General features: G+C 58.8%; 1 protein-coding gene across 1 annotated transcript in view; it reads right to left on the reverse strand.

Annotated features, from left to right (window-relative positions):
* Window positions 1–13,172: 13,172 nt before the first annotated feature.
* CTNNBL1 (catenin, beta like 1) overlaps window positions 13,173–15,636 on the reverse strand; it is a 177,341-nt gene continuing 174,877 nt past the window's right edge. Inside the window, exon 16 of the mRNA XM_012662812.1 lies at window positions 13,173–13,368. Coding sequence (XP_012518266.1) covers window positions 13,280–13,368 — 89 coding nt within the window. The 3' untranslated portion in view covers window positions 13,173–13,279. The remainder of the gene's footprint in view (window positions 13,369–15,636) is intronic.

A 15,636-nucleotide genomic window follows, 5' to 3' on the forward strand; every position in this document is an offset into this window, starting at 1 on the left:
GTCCTCTCCGCAGATGCAGACCCTGCAGCCTCCCCGGCTTCGAGGTCTAGATGGCTCACGCCCACTGCTTAGAATGAAATCCAAGCAGCGTCCTACACAACCTGGGCTTCCCGATGTGACCTCGCCTCCCACCAGCTCCGCCTCACACTGTCTTCCAGCCCCTGGCCTTCCGGCAGCTTCTAGAATGTACCATGCTCCCTCCCATCACAGTTCCCTCTGCCTGGAACATGCTTGCGCCTGGTGCAGGGCGTGGCTCCTGTGCCCTTCCTGGAGGGGCCATCTCTCCCTCCCTGGGTCTCCTTCGTAGCTCTGGCCATCTGCCTGCCACCCCCGCTGGGCTGCAAGCAGGTGAGGCGTGGGTCTGCGTTTCCCACTCCGTACTCTTGGCGCCTAGCACGTGGTCAGGCCTCAGCGAATCCTGCTGAGTGAATGAGGGAGGGGAGTGATGGGTGAACAAATGAAGAGTTGTAACTTCAGCCTGGGGAGAGGACGTTGGGCCCAGTGGGCTCGATCCCTGTATTTCAGCCACAGGGAAGTCCAACCCCTCGTGACACTGGTTCATTGTGTCTTCTCTGGACCTCGGTTTCCCCAGAAGAATGAGGGAGTTGAGCAGGATGACCTCCAGGTGTCCCCCTCACCCTGGGGGTCCATGTGCTGGGATGAGAAGGAGGCAGGCAGGCAGCAGAGCTGGGCCCTGGAGGTGGCACTGGGGGGAGTTAGATTAGGTCCACACAAGGACAAACACTCCCATGGTCAGTGCTGTCCTGCCTCCTTGGGAGGAAGTGAGTTCACCGTTGCTGGAGGCATGTAAGCAGGGGTGCTGTAGAGAGGACTCGGGCTGGGCTGCGTGACCAGGCACACCGCCTGGAATGCAGAGAGGCACAGGCTCTAGAGCCTGTCTCAGCACCGTCCTCATTAGCCCTGTGACTCTGTGACATTGGTGAGTTGGTTTAGCTCTCTGAATCTTGATGGCCTAATCTGGAAAATGGAGATACAGCGTCAGCCTTGCAAGGGTTTGAGAACATGCACGAGGCCTGGAGCGACGTAAATGTTTGATGAGCACTGGCGGCTTCCCCAGCCCAGCCTGCGCATGCAGGACGAAAGCTCTGGCCGTACCCAGGGCCCATCGGCTGCTTCGGCCCAAGTCCAGCAGGGGCCTGGCCCCCCATTACGGAGTCTCACCACGTGCTCCTGCTGGAACTTCGTGCCCAGGGTGGAGGGACCGGTTTGACCCTGAAGCTTCGGAGCAAGGGCAGCTGCGGGCAGCCCTCCCTGCGCTGGCCCCCCGCAGACCGCCAGCCCGCGAACCTCCCATCTCCCTCGGCCCGCGCCGCCGTGTGGGAGCCCGTCCTCTCCACGCCTCCCAATCGCGGCGAACTGCCTCATCAATCATGTTCTCTCTAATTAACTTCTAATTTACCTCTTTAGTCAAACCTGTTTACAATCAGAGACAAGAAAACACGCAGCAACTCGAGGTATGGACGAGGGGCCCAGCTCCGGGGACCGAGGAGGATCAATCAGCCCTTGACCGGGGCAGCAGTTCCGGGGCTCCCCTCCCCTGCCAGGGAGGGCTGAGGGTGCTGAGGGCCAGGGGCAGGCCCAGCCCCCTTTCCCCAGCAGCCGGCACCCAGCATCAGAGCCCCAGCCCAGAGGCCTCGCCCCCGGACCCCCATCGCCGGCCACTCGGCCCCTGCCCTCCCTGGCCCCTTGCCTGTGCCCCCCTCTCCTGGTCCCTCTGTCTCTCTAGGGGCAGCTCCTCAAGGGCAGGCGTCCTGCCTCTTCCTGCCATGTGGCCTCAGAAAACGGCCCTGAGCTTCTGTTTCCCGTTTGCCACGTGAGGGGTAAAACAACGCCGCCCACCTTGCAGGGCCAGCGGGCACCAAATGAGTCCCCATCGGCAGCCCCCCCAGCCTGTCCCCGGCCTGGACACCGGCCCGGCATGGACACAGCACTGGTCTTGTTTGTGTTTTGGTTTTGGAGTGTTTTAATTTTTTGCAATGTCCAGCTAAGCGCACTTACAGAAAAGTTGTAAGCACAGTTTGTGATACGTCCTCACCTCCCAAATATTTCAGCGTTTATTTTCTAAAACAAAGACATAGTCTTACATAATCAAAATACAACTGCAGAATCGGCAAGTTCGTGTTGAAACATCGCCGCTGCCTAATCTCAGGGAGGGCCTGAGTGTGTTTTAATCCCCCAGCACCACTAATGGGCCACGTGACCCTGACCAAGCCCTTGCGACCCTCCTGGGCCCAGTTTCCGCATCTGCGAGGTGGGTGGCCGGGGCAGAGCCGCTGGGAGGGTTCGGCGAGCAGATGCGTGGACAGAAACATGGGGGCTGGTTGTATTACGACCTCCGTTTTCAGAGGCAGAAATGGAGGTTTAGGGAGGGGAGTCCCTTGTTCCATGTCCCTTGTTCCGTGTCACACACGGGAAGGCTGTGGACAGAAGAACCCCGGGGTCGGTGTGGGTGTGCTCTCCAGAGATGGGGAAGCCGAGGCCAGAAAGCCCAGGACTCTTCTCCCAGGCTCCGGGAGCCAGCAAGTGGAGGAAGGTGAGCGATAATGATTAGTTTTTGTTGTTGTTGTTTTTTTGTTTTCTGAGACAGGTCTGGCTCTGTCGCCCAGGCTGGCGTGCAGTGGTGTGACCACAGCTCACTGCAACCTCAGATTCCTGGGCTCAAGGGGTCCTGCCACCTCAGCCCCCCCAAGTGTGGGGACTTCAGGTGCGTTCGCCACCACGTCCGCCCCGAGGGGCAACGATTATGAACGGCGCCCGAGCGACACCAACCATGAAGAATGAGCAAAGTCACCGTGGAGGAGGCTGTTCGTGGAGGGGGTGGGTGGAGGTTGCCCCTGACGCTGGGGACCCTCTGAGGGGCCTGGGACCCACCCAGGAGGGGGCGAGGGACGTCTGGGTCCCCCACCTGTCTTCTCACAGAGTCGCTTTTCCCTTAGCCTGCTGATTGGCTTATACATCCCCTCACTGGTTCATTCAATTTGCACTCACTCTTCCCTCTTTCTGGAACATTCTTCCAGCTCCTCCCACAGTCCTCACCTCAGCAGAGAGGGCTTCCAGAACCGTCTTATCTTAAAAACCTTCCCCTCACACACACACTGGACTGTGCTCTTCAGCCCGTTCCTTGTTTATCGTCTCCCCATCACCCACTTCTAGCAGAAGTTACATCATGGAATTCTCCCCTTTTGTTGGTTTATGGGGCTGTGTCTCCGTCCCTTCCTGAGTTCCTGGAAAGCAGGGCCTCTGTCTGCTCCGTTCTCGTCGGTCTCCCCAGAGCCCAGCATCGTGCCCAGCACATTCGATCGTGTCCGCCCTGGCGCTGGTCAATGCAGGGACAGGGAAATGGAACCAGACAGGGCTCTGCCCCCACCTGCTCACAGTCCCAGCCAAGGGACAATCACAGTCTCACAGAAGGCAGGGACGGCCCAGTCCAGCCTCCTGTATGTGACGCTGCTGGATGGGCCAGACCTCCGTGGGCTGGGGGGAGCAAGGCAGCACCCCCGGACGTGCCCAGCGGAGCCCCGTCTCCGGAGCCTGGCAGGCGTGGGCTCAAACCCAGCTCTGCCCAGTCTCGCCCGGCTGTCAACCTGGAATGGCATCTGCTTTCCACGGGGTTCTTGGGGAGCCCAGCCCAGATGCCTGCTGTGGCCTCCACGTCTCCCCATCAGGGGGCTGCGGGGTGGAGGGGAGGTCCGTGTGCCCAGGGATCGTATCTGAGGACTGGTGGCACATCTTGTCCGGAGGCCTGGGCGGGCGGAGGAGACAGCTCTGGAGAAGGGGAGGGCGCCACTGCTGCCTTGCTGTGTTGTTTGTTCATGTTTCTGTTTCCCTGCCCGTGTTTCTCATCCGGACTGTTGTCATTGGGTGTCCAGGTGCCTCCGATGCTGTTCCAACAGAGTTTGCCTTGTTCAATCGGCAGCAGGATGGCTGCTCTGACAGCTGTTTCTTCCTGGGGGGAAAAGGCTGTTGGAGACGGAGTGAGCTGGGGACAGCCGGGAACCCTTGGATCTACCTGTTCCACAGACTTTCGGGAGACCTGGTGCCTGTCGCTTCCCCTTCCGGGCCTCGGTTTGCCCATCTGTAAAATGGGGAGGAGCTGAGCTGGGACTGGGCACAGGGGCTGGCCGAGCTCAGGAAACGCGCTCACCCCAGTGCCGGAGGGGAGGAGGCATTTGAATCCAAGGTGGCATTTTTGTCGCTGTGTTCTTAATCGTAACTGCCATTTAATTAGATGAATGATAATTAATAACACCAATAATGCACTGTCCTTCGTCTGGGAGGATGACACTGCCGACCCGCAGTCCCGAGGTGGAGCTGGGCTGCGCCGGGCCCTCCTTCCTCTCCACTCCTGGCCTGCCCCTCCCCCCCAGCTTCGCCTCCCGCTCTCGCGTGTCATCCCGGGGCTGTGGTCACCTCTTACCGTGACGGCCTCCCCGTTACACCACGAGCTGCCCCCGCGAGGGGACGAGTGCACGCTGGTCAGTGGGCAGCGGGGTGGACGGATGGATGGATGGTGGGAGGGACAGACGGGCGAATTCATGAGTGGCTTTAGTCTCCAGTAAGGCGAGGTGACCAAGCTCACTGACCGTCTGGGAGGCCCCACCTCTGCTTTTAGCCCCCTCGTCTCCTCATCCACACGCACATTTGGCTGTTCCTCGAACACGTCACATGAAGCCACTCCTGCCTCAGGGCCTTTGCATTCACTGCTTCCTCTGCCTGCTCATCCGTCCAGTCTCAGCTCTGACAGCGCCTCCTCAGAGGGCCGCCCCACCCTCCGCTACGAGTGGCCGCCCTCCCCCATTGGTCGCCTTCGTTTTCAAGCTTCCCCCGCGGGCTCCTTGCAAGGCAGCAGGGCTGGGAGCGTCCTGCCTTGTGTGCCGCGATGTCCCCACAGCCCAGGCTGGGCATGTAGTCAGTGCTCAGAAAATATTTTTGAAGACATGTTGACCGATTGCCTACGGGGTGGGCAGCCTGAGGGGGCGCAGTGCGGATGAGGCACAGCCCTGCCCGCAGGCAGCCAGCAGGGCAGGGCGGGGGCCTCGGGGAGGCTGGGGGGGCAGAGGGAGGGGCCGGGGTCTGGGGTTTTCGGGACCCCTACAGTCGTGCTCTGGCTGGTGGTGGGTTCTGTCTGCGCGTGTCCCCACGAGGGCAGGACTTGTGTCCCTGCTTCCCAGAGAGGGCAGCGCCCGGCCCAGAGCTAGCCTAGAACACGAGAGCATCGTCGTGGGAAGCAGGGCAGGCCAGGGAGCAGGGACGGCGCGGCAGCCTCTCGTGCTGCTCCAGAGCAGGAGCATCAGCCGGGCTGTGAGCCGCGCTGGGTGGTGGCTCAACGCCCCAGGTCCTCAGAGAGCGCTTGCTGTACACAGGCACGCCGCTCACTCTGTGCTCCTGAGGACCTTGCCCTGGGTGTTTACTGACGGACGAAGTGACATCCTCATGAGCGTATCCAGTCGTTCTGGTATAAATAAAGGTAAATCGCCTTCCAGTCTGGGGGGAAGGCGAAGCAGAAAATACAACAAGAATATAGGTAATGATGATGTGACCATCGGTCAGCACTTTACGGTTGGTCCAGCTTTTTGTGTGCATCAGCTTGTTGCAGGTCTAGACAGTTAGCAGTCCTGAGCAGCCCTGTCCTCCCACACTATAAACGAGGGGACTGAGGCCCAGGGTCACACAGCTGAGCAGTGGCAGGGCTGGGATGTGAACCCAGGCAACCTGGCTCCAGCACCCACGTCCTGTGTTCACTACCCTCTTAGGTCCACTGGCCCAGCCCACAGGAGGGCACGCACTAGGCAGGCCCACAGGCCAGCCTGGTCAAGTTCAGTCTGTATATCTTTTAATCTTCCTCAATGACAGGAGAGAGGAGAGGAGGGAAGGCGGCCCGGGACCATGTCCTGTCTCGGCTACTTAATGAGCTTAACTGATAACCGTGGGCCCAGGCAGGTTGCCAGCAGGGCCAGTCCATTTGGCCAGGCTTCCCGGCCCTATGCCCACTGGCTGGGAGAGGATGCTGTGGGGCAACGGAGGGGCCTGAGGGTCCAAAATTCTTCGAGTGCTGGCAGCTAGGGCCAGCATCATAGACATGGCTGTGTGACTTCGGGAAAATGCCCTGATTCCTCTGTGCTTTTCTTATTTGCAAAATGGAAGTGAGCACTGTGAGCTTGGAAGATACTGCAGGGATGAAACGAAGTGCTGGGGACAGTGGCCTTCAGTTCAGAGACTTGCCTGGTGCAGAGAATTTTCCACCCCCGTCCTTTGAAAGACTCACACTTTGATGAGTTGTAGGTTCAAGAAAACATAATTCCATCCTCACCATGCTTGGGAAAAAAGAGACAAAGGAAGCCTGTGGTTGGTAGAGACCTGAACGCTCATTTGGCTGTCACTGAGTGATGGGGTGGCCTGGACTCTATTTAGTCGGTGCTGAAGAACGGATCTGTGTGATCTTGGGACAGTCACCTACTCTCCTGGGACCTCTGCTCATTTGCAAAACTGGATACCCCCAAGGTATGCTTTGCCCCAGCTCTCCCGTTCCAGGAGTCCCTCGGCATTGGACGCTGCTTGTGTGGACACTCATCTTGTCCGCACTAGATGGGGGCAGAAACTGTCCTGTCCATCTCCCAGCGGAGGAGAGGAAAGCCCCTGGTTTTCAGTGACAAGCCACACCTGTCCCTGCCCACTGCCGCCCCCTGCCTGTGCAGCTGTGGGGGCGGGGCAGGGAAGGATGAGACTCTCCTGGGCCCCGGAAAGGCCTGGGGAGAAGGGCCCGGTTCTGGACTCCACAGGGAGTGGGGCTGCGTTGGCTCAGAGTGGAGGCAGGGCTGAGGGTGGGCGGGCAGATTTATTACAGCCATTCCTCTCCCCTGCAGCGCCTGCTTCTAATGAAATTTTACGGCAGGTGGAAATGATACGACTCCACCAGCCCTAAAAGCACTTCTATTTATTCATTAAAGATATTTATATACTGAGCAGCTCTCTCCGCTGGCCCCACCCGACTCCTGCTGGGCAGGCGAAATTGCTCCCAGCCCGCAGAGCTGGGAGAAAGCTCCCTGGGACAGGGGCACCTCCCCGCATGGTGACCAGTGGGCTCTGCCTCAGTACATCCCAAATCCCCTTATGGCCAACCCACCGTCCCAGCCTGGTCCAAAGCACCAGTATCTCCTCCTGGGATTAGAGTGCAGCAGCGTCTTCGTGGATTTCCCCGCTTCCACGCTGGCCGTCACAGTGTGTCGTCATAGAGCAGTCACAGGCATCTTTCCAAAATCAAATCGCATCCCTTCCAGGCTTAAAACTGCTCGAGGTCCTGTAGGATCTGGCCCCTGCCCAGCTCTCCAGCCTTTTCTCCCACCGGCCCTGCCCCACTGCCGGGTCCAGCCACAGTCCTGGGCAGGATGCTTCCTTCTCTCTCTCTCTCTCTCTCTCTCTCTGCCTCGGGACCTTTGCGTTTGTGCCTCTGCTTAGAACTTCTCCCCCAGCTCTTTGGCTGCCCGGCTCTGTGACATCATCCAGAGCTTACCTCAAGCTCGAAGCCCCTCGTCGGAGGACTTCGCAGACCACTCAGCCGGAGGTCAGTCCCCCGTTACTTAGTCCCACCACGGGGCTGCCCTGCAGCACTCAGCCGTCATTCTTCGTATCCGTGCACACGTTTGTTGTCCTTAAGTACGTTCCATGAGGACGTGAGCTCCTTGAGAGCAGGGACAGCGTCTATTCTGTTCCCCACGCAGCAGTTTAGTGAAGGACGGAAGGACGGGTGGTGGAGGATCGACCGGGCACCCTGCCCTGGGCACCCGAGGGCCACAGACGCTAGCCCGCGTGGGATCCCCCATGCCGGCCCCGCAGAGACACTCAGTCCCTGACGGAAGGAGGAGCAGGACCCTGAGAGCGGCAAGCACGTGCTCACAGCTCTCACCTCCTGGGCTGGGCCGGGCCGAGGGCCCAGATCCCTGCCCCTGCACTCCTGGCACCGCCCGGATGGGGCTGGCTCCGTAGGCCCCGGGGATGCAGCCAGGCCGGAACCCCCCAGCTGTGGCCAGGCCCCGGCCCCGGCTTCCACAGTGTCCATCCCCTGGTGCTTCCCCGGCGCTCCCCAGGGCCTGGCAGCACAGCCTCTTCCCAGGGGCTGTGCACGGACAGGGCCACGCACCAGCCTTCCTGATGATGGGGGTGGCGGCCCTTGCTGGACGACCTTAGGGGTCAGAATGCTGCTTTGTCACCCTGCAATGGAATCTGTTTCCCCCTCGTTGGAGGACTCAAAGAGCCTGGAAGATGTGGAGAAAAAGACCCTTCCTGGAACAAGCTCTGTGACTCTGGACCGAGTGACCTCCAGCTCCCGCAGATCCTGTCAGGTTCTGCTGCAGCCAGGAGCTCATTTACCCCCCGATGTGCTGACCTCCAGTGCGGAGGGGGGGCCCCCACGTCCCCGTATTTCATGGTGCCCCCAGCCCTCTGCCTGTGCAGCTCCCTCTGCCTCGAATGACTTCTACCGCTTGTTTTTGAGACTCATGGCCGTCGATAAGGCTCTGGTGAAAGTCACTCAAGACAACAGGGCCCGCGAGATTTTGGGGGCCGGGCACAGTGGCTCATGCCTGTAGTCCCAGCACTCTGGGAGGCCGAGGTGGGAGGATCTCTTGAGGCCAGTCCAAGAACAGGCAGGGTGCAGAGCGCTGTCTCCCCTATCCCTCCTCTGTCCCACGGCCTCTGCTCTCCTCCGGAAGCCCATCGTCGCTCTATGTGACGCCATGTTTGGCTACGAGAGCTCAAACTGCAGCTCAAGCTTTGGTGCCCGCGCCCAGCGCGCAGCATGGGGCTGGCATGGGCAGGTGCGCGGCAAGTGTCCCGGGAGACGCAGGGAGGAGCGCCCAGCGAAAGCGGTCTGGACGAGAAGGAATTTGAGTTCGGCGGGCATCGCAGGCAATGAGGAGGTAGCTGGTGATCGTCGCTGCAGTCATGCTCGACTGTGGCTCTCCTCACGGCTGCAGATAGAGGCCTAACCTTCCAGATATTTCTCAGACGGGAGAGTAGCCAAGGCCGGATCCATGTGACTGCCCATCCTCAGCCAGGAAACCAGGGCCCAGGGTCCCCACCCAGGCAGGGCGGGGAGAGGCAGAAGGGCGCTGGGCCCCGCAGAGCCACTCGCGCTCCAGACAGGACGCCGGGGAAGGGCTGCGTCTCCGGGGCTGCCTGCGCAACCCCGCCAAAAGTTCTGCTTCCAGCGTGTTCTGTGCCGGCCGTCTCCAGCCTCACCCGAGCCCCTGTGCCAGCTGGAAGGCAGGCTGGCTCCTGTGCTTAAGTTCCACTCCCAGCTCTGTCACTTGGCAAACCACCGACCCTCTCGGTCTGGTTTCCTCATCTGTGAAATGGGGTTGGTGAGGAAAGTCCCTGCACTTCAGGGACGAGGGTGAGACGAGCTACTCTGAGTAAAGGACTGGGCTCACAGAATGAGCCCCGTGAGCAGTAGCCAACGCGAAACGCGCTCCGTACGTCCATCCTCCCGACACACAGTGACCTCACGCATCAGAGGAATGCAGATTAAAAACCACAAACAGGATACGCCGCGCACCTGCCGAGGCCGAGCCAAGCCTGCCGACACTGCTGGCGGGGGCGTGTGGGGAGGCGACACTCCCACATGCCGTGGACAGGGGGAGGGCAACGTGGCGACATATATCACAATGAAAAAGGCACGTTCTCTTTGACTTAGCAATTGCACTTAGGAATTTAAGCTCACACATGTGTGAAATGACGTTCTATACAAGGGTGTTCACTGCAGCATCGTAATAGCCCAAGATCGGCAACAACCTGAACGTCCATTAACGCAATTAACTACATTATGGTGCGGCTCTGTGATAGAGCTCAGCTAGGAAAGGAGTGGGGCCAATTCTGCGCGTTTGGCAGTTGTGGAGTGAAATGCAAGGTGCAGGACGGAGAGCGTGATACACCACCATTTGTATTAAAAATATTTTTATTCACTTGAAAACGCACACGACTATCTCTGAAAGGTATTTCAGCTAATGGGCAGTGGATGCTTCCGGGGAGGGGTGTTAGTGGCCATGAGACGCGACCGGCAGGGAGATTGGGGCACTGAATGCCCCAGGTACCTGTTGAAGTTTATACCAGGGCAGGTGTCACCTAACCAAGACAAAGGTGGCTGCAGAAATGCTCGCCATTTTTTCCGGCACAGATAACGAGGGCCCCCCGCTGTGAAACCAGCCACTTTCCATGTGTACCAGGGAACAAGACAGATTGAAAAATGTGGGTCTGCTTTTACCTCTGCTGTTGGGGAAGGAAATCTAATCAAGAAGTCTCGCCTTTAGGAAAGCGAGTCTCGTCTCCCTGTTGACACTAAATCGACGCCCTCGGTGATGGCAGAAGACGCCACCTGGGCACCGGTGCTGCCGTGGGGGAGACTGAAGGATGCCTTCAAGCTTCCCTGGTGATGCGTTTCCCCCCGGATAAAGGAGGAACGCGGCCTGCATGCAAATCTCTCTCAATTAGCCACGGCCCGCCCCTCTTTCCGCCGCTGAATCGGGGCGTGCAGACCACCACGAACGCAGCAGCAAGCTGCGAGGGAAGAGAATGAAATCATTTCCCTTATGAAGAATTGCAGCAAATAATTGCTTTGTTGCCATGTCTGGAGGGGAAAAGGAATGCTGCCTTCTGGGCTGCTATGCTCTGGTACCACTCAGCTGTGGACACAAGGGTGGCTGTGAGGGGCTTTGTTTGAAGGGGTGAACTTGTGAACCCTAAGAGTGGGCACGGAAGTCGGGCTCAGAACCGCAGGCCAAGGGCGGCCTTTACTGGGAGCCCAAGAAGTCCTCCCTGCGAGGCGGATGGTCTTGCCAGGAACGCACCCTGCGCCGGGGCTGGTTAGTGATGAGGGTCTTTACCTGGTAAAGGCTCCTCCGAGCCTCGTGTGGTGGGTTGTTAGGACTGGAGAGCAGAGGTCGCCACTCTCTCCATATCCTCTTTCCTTGGTCCCTCAACCCCTGGACTGTGTGTTCCTTTGGAATCCTGAGGGATTATACCTCATGCTCGCCCCCGCCCTCCTGCCACAAAGCCAGTGGAAAAGGCGACCTCTTCCTCACTTGTAAAGTGAAGCGATGAGTTCAAGCTTGCTTTTAGCAGAGGGACGAAGTCTCAGGAGGCACAACACAAGCAGCAGGCAGAGCAGAGCGACGGCGGCTCTAGGGTGAGGGGCCTGAGCCGTACCCACCCTCTCTTCCTGTGTTGGCTTTTGATGGCTTTTGGGAAGCCTAGGCTTTGGCAGGAAACAACTGGAAAACCACCGAACAGAGCCCTGGAAGGATGACCAGGTGGCGGTGGCTGCCTCCAGGACAGGGAGGCCTCGGGGATGGGAGATGGGCAGGGAGACTCCTTGTGGCATATCTTCTAGTTACATTTTGAACTTCTGTACCATGTGCAAGCACTACCTGGTTAAAACAACACAATTTAAAAAGAATAAAGGTGAAGGACTACACTGATTATCTCTAAAGCACCAACTTTAGCTCCAACAGTCTGATTCTGCAGGTTAAATCTGGACATGCTCTATTCTCTGTAATTCATTAAACCACGTATCAGTAGAGATAGATCGAAGCGCAACGCCAGGCAGTCGTCCGCGACCATCAGAGAGGCAGCGCGGCGGAGGGGAGGGAAGGGACTGTGGAGTCAGGCTTGGCTTTGAACGTCGCTTCTGCCACTTGTTGTCTGCAGGACCTTGTGCAGTTACTTACCCTCTGAGACCCTGGCCTTGGCTTCCATGAGTCGGGAGAGCAATGCCAAGGCTGTTGGCAGGGTAGAAAGGACGGACGTTAAAGCAAGCAGCACGTAGCAGGCATCCAACACGTGCTATCACAGTTCCAGAGAAGTGAAGTCAGAACTAAATCCAAATGTGAATGTGTAGCAGATTCTGTGACAGGCCTGTCACACGCTCCCACCCCCCTCTGCCCCACACCGCGGACACACACACCCCGCGGATAGCGGGCAAAACCCCATCTCCCCAGCGGGCTGCAGGCGAGCAGGGGGCAGGGCCTACCTTGCCTACTGTCCCATTGCCAGCCCACAGCCTGGACTGAAACAAGTGCCAACTTATTCAGGGACCTCTTGGTGGCTGCCTGTGTTGGCAAACAGGTTTCATCTGGCATGTGGACTCTGGCCAGATGGTAGTGGCCGCTTGGATCCCTGCCCCTCGGGGTTCGGCCGACAGCAGGAGCATGGGCACAGTGCAAGGAGGGTGGCATCCCTGCGCCTGCCGTCACCCTGGGCTACACCTTCGTTGCATGAGGTGCTGCTTTTCCGGATTTGGTGGTGGTCCCTCCTCCTCATCCACAGGGACTCTATTCTTTGGGGATGGATAAACACACGCTAAAGCACTGCTGACGTCTGTGGAGAACAACTTTCTCATAACACGTGTGAAGTGAGTGAAGCTGTAATTCTGAAGCTACAAATGTGTGTAGAAAGGACAAAGGAAGCGGCGCTTACAACGCACCTCCCGTGTGTCCATCGCTGCGCTGCGTGCTTGGCGGAGCGCCCGTCCTCGCGGGCGCCAAGTGGGTATCGTTAGCCCCACCCAGCAGAAGGAGGAAGTGAGACGGAGAGAGGTAAGTCACTTAGCTAAAACGCCACGGCTGGTGATGACGCAGCAGGGATTTGGACCCCAGGCCCGCCTGCTCTAAAGCAGTGGCTTTCACCCTGCTGCACAGAACCACCAGGGAGCTTGAAGCCACACCAGTGCCAGGGCCGCACCGTGGCTCTGATGCCACCCTTCTGGGGCGGGGCCCACACTGGTGTATTTTAATCCTCCACACACCCGCCCGGCCCCCGTGGCCAGGGCTCAGCGTGCTGCTCTGAGGCTGTGCTCTGCGGCAGCCTCCAGGGAGCGGAGCATGAGGTGCCAGGCTCGGATCCCATAGCCTGACTCCCCACGCCAGGGCTGGAAGCCCCGAGGAGGTCCCCAGTCCTCACCAGTCACAGATGGGCGGCCTCACAGCTGTCCCCCCAGAGTAGCCACAGTGGGGACGTGATCACTGCCACGCTCTCTGAGCCTTGGCTTCCTCGCGGGCAGAGGGAGGCTGGCCGCCGGCCTTCCTCAGATGTGTCCCGAGGCGGTGCTGTGGGAAAGGTCAATGGGTGAGGCTCCGCTACAGAGAACACCGGTTCGGAGGTACCAAAACTATTCATAGCTTTAATTTAACCAAAAGCTACACAGAGCATGCCAAACACTGTTTCTGGGAGGAGAGCTGGAGTCTGCGATGCACAAGGCCGAGGGGCTCTAGAAGTTCTCCAGCAGGCCCAGGATGCGCTTCTGCTCGTTCTCCCGGAACTCTGGGCTCCGGCCGTCCCCGATGTTGTCCGCATACTCTAGGGGGACAAAGAGAGGGTTAGGCGTGGATCCCAGGCATGGGGCCACCCTGGCTGGTCACTTCATACCTCTCCTCGAGCCCCGGCTCCCGCCATGCTGCTCTAATGCCCCACGGTGGCAGCTGTGGCCAAAACCCTTGGCCTTCAAGGCCCTCAGTGGCAAGGGCCCAATTTTTCTCCTAGCCACACCCTCAGCTCAATCCCTCATTTATTCACTCGCTCGGCACATACGCAGGGGATGCTGCTGTGGTTTGAATAATTCGTGCCGAGACGTCATCCGCAGCACTGAGAGGTGGGGCCTTAGGAGGTGACTGGGCTCTGCCCTGGGGGTGGGATGAGGGCCCTACGACAGGGCTGCAGGGACTAGCCAGGCCCCTGGCCCTTCCTCCTTCTGCACTGAGGACGCAGCAACAAGTCCCTCACCAGACGCCAGCGCCGGCGCCTCGATCTTGGACTTCCCAGCCTCCTGAACTGTGAGGAAGTGAATTTTCGTCTTTATAAATCACCCGGTCTCGGGTATTTTGTGGCGGCAACACGAATGGACGAAGGTGCCGATGGGGCAGGCAGTGTTCCAGGCAGGCGGCTCTGAGCGTGGACCCCGATTGGCAGCATCAGCACCATGTGGAACTTAACCGGAAATGCAAAACCTTGGGCCCACCCTAGACCCTCTTACTAGCAACTCTGGGGTGGGGCTCAGCGATCTGGGTTTTACCAAGTTCCCCAGGTGATGCTGACGCACGCCCCAGTGTGAGGGCCGCTCACTATTTGGGGATGCTGAACACAGGCAATGAGAACCGGCATAAAGTCACGACCAAAATGGATGAAAATAGAGGAAAACCTTTGCTTGTGTGGACCCTGCTTCCTCGTGAGGGTCACGAACCAGAAAGTAAATAATGTGTACAGGGAGGCTGTCAGAGGGCCTTGCAGACAAGGTGCATCTGTTTAAAGATCTGAAGGGAGCGAGTGTGCAAACACCAGGGAGCAGGAGTGAGCACGAAGCCCGTGCAGGGCTCTGAGGAGGGACCTTACTGGGTCCATGTGAGGGTCAGCAGAAGGTCATGGGGCCGGAGCCAGAGGAGGGGGCAGTGCCCACACTGGGTGGGGCCTGTGGGCCACCAAGATGGAGATCTGTAGGAGGGCTCTGAGCAGAGCAGCGACATCATTTGAGTTTTACCAGGTCACTCTAGCTGCTGTGGGAGACACCCTGAGGGGCAAGGGCAGGGGCAAAGAGATGGACTTGATGGTGGCCTGGACTAGGCAGGGGAGGGGGAGAGGAGTCCTCAGATTCTTGGTGCATTCTGAAGGTGGGTTCAACAGGACTTACTGACAGACAAAAATGGGGTATGGGGTATGCTGAGATCACCAAGAAATATGACAGGAGTAGCAGAGAAGGTGACAGTGAGCCCAGGACTCCTCCAAGGACAGAGGGGACCAGGGGCTGGTGCCAAAAAGGGGCCGTGGGTGGGACAGTCCATGGATGGGAGGTTCAAACAGCTGGGTGTTTCAGGGAGAAGGGAGGGAAGGCAAATGGCCAAGGAGTGCCCCCGAGGAGCAGGAAGACCCCTCCCCCATCTCCCAGGCAGGAGGGGTGGGAGGAAATGGCCACCGAGAGGGCCCACACTGGGGAGGGCGAGATTTCAGGGTTAGAGCAGAAAGATAAGGGAAATATTCATGAGGGTCAGGCTCCTGCAGATGACGCAGATGACAGGACACTGTCAGGGAACAAAACCAAAGAGTATGAGGGTAGATGATCACATGTGCCAGTCTACCCTGTTGTGCCGGCACAATAATCAGTAAGAGCCACTTCATTCTCAAGTTTCCTGGTTCCCCCAAATAATGGGGTCACCCTGCTTTTAAGAGATGGGGAGGTGTGAGCTGGAGGCCCTGGACTTCCTGTGGTGGCTCCCACGAGCAGGCAGAAAGAACCTGGTGGGAGGGGAAGGAGCGTAGATGGGGTGACCCAACTCCTCGCCACCCTCTGACCACCGCCTGCCCACACCCACAGAGAGGAGATGGTGCAGCATCGAGGGCTATGTTTGAGTCCTGTTTCTGACTCAGGATCCTAGTGACCTTGGGTGGTCTCTTCTGCAAACGAATGTAAAGTACCTGGTAAATACCATGCTCAGGAAACATTAGGTCCCTCCCTGAGCCTCCTTTGTTCTGCCAGCAATGCCACTTGGGGAAACCCCACACAGCCTTCGAGGTCCATCTCTAGAGATGCCGTCTCTGTGACAGCCTGCCTGGCCACCTCTCACTCCTGCTCCCATC

This window comes from Propithecus coquereli, unplaced genomic scaffold (assembly GCF_000956105.1).
Source record: "Propithecus coquereli isolate 6110/MARCELLA unplaced genomic scaffold, Pcoq_1.0 Scaffold780, whole genome shotgun sequence".
NCBI classification, from domain to species: Eukaryota; Metazoa; Chordata; class Mammalia; order Primates; family Indriidae; genus Propithecus; species Propithecus coquereli.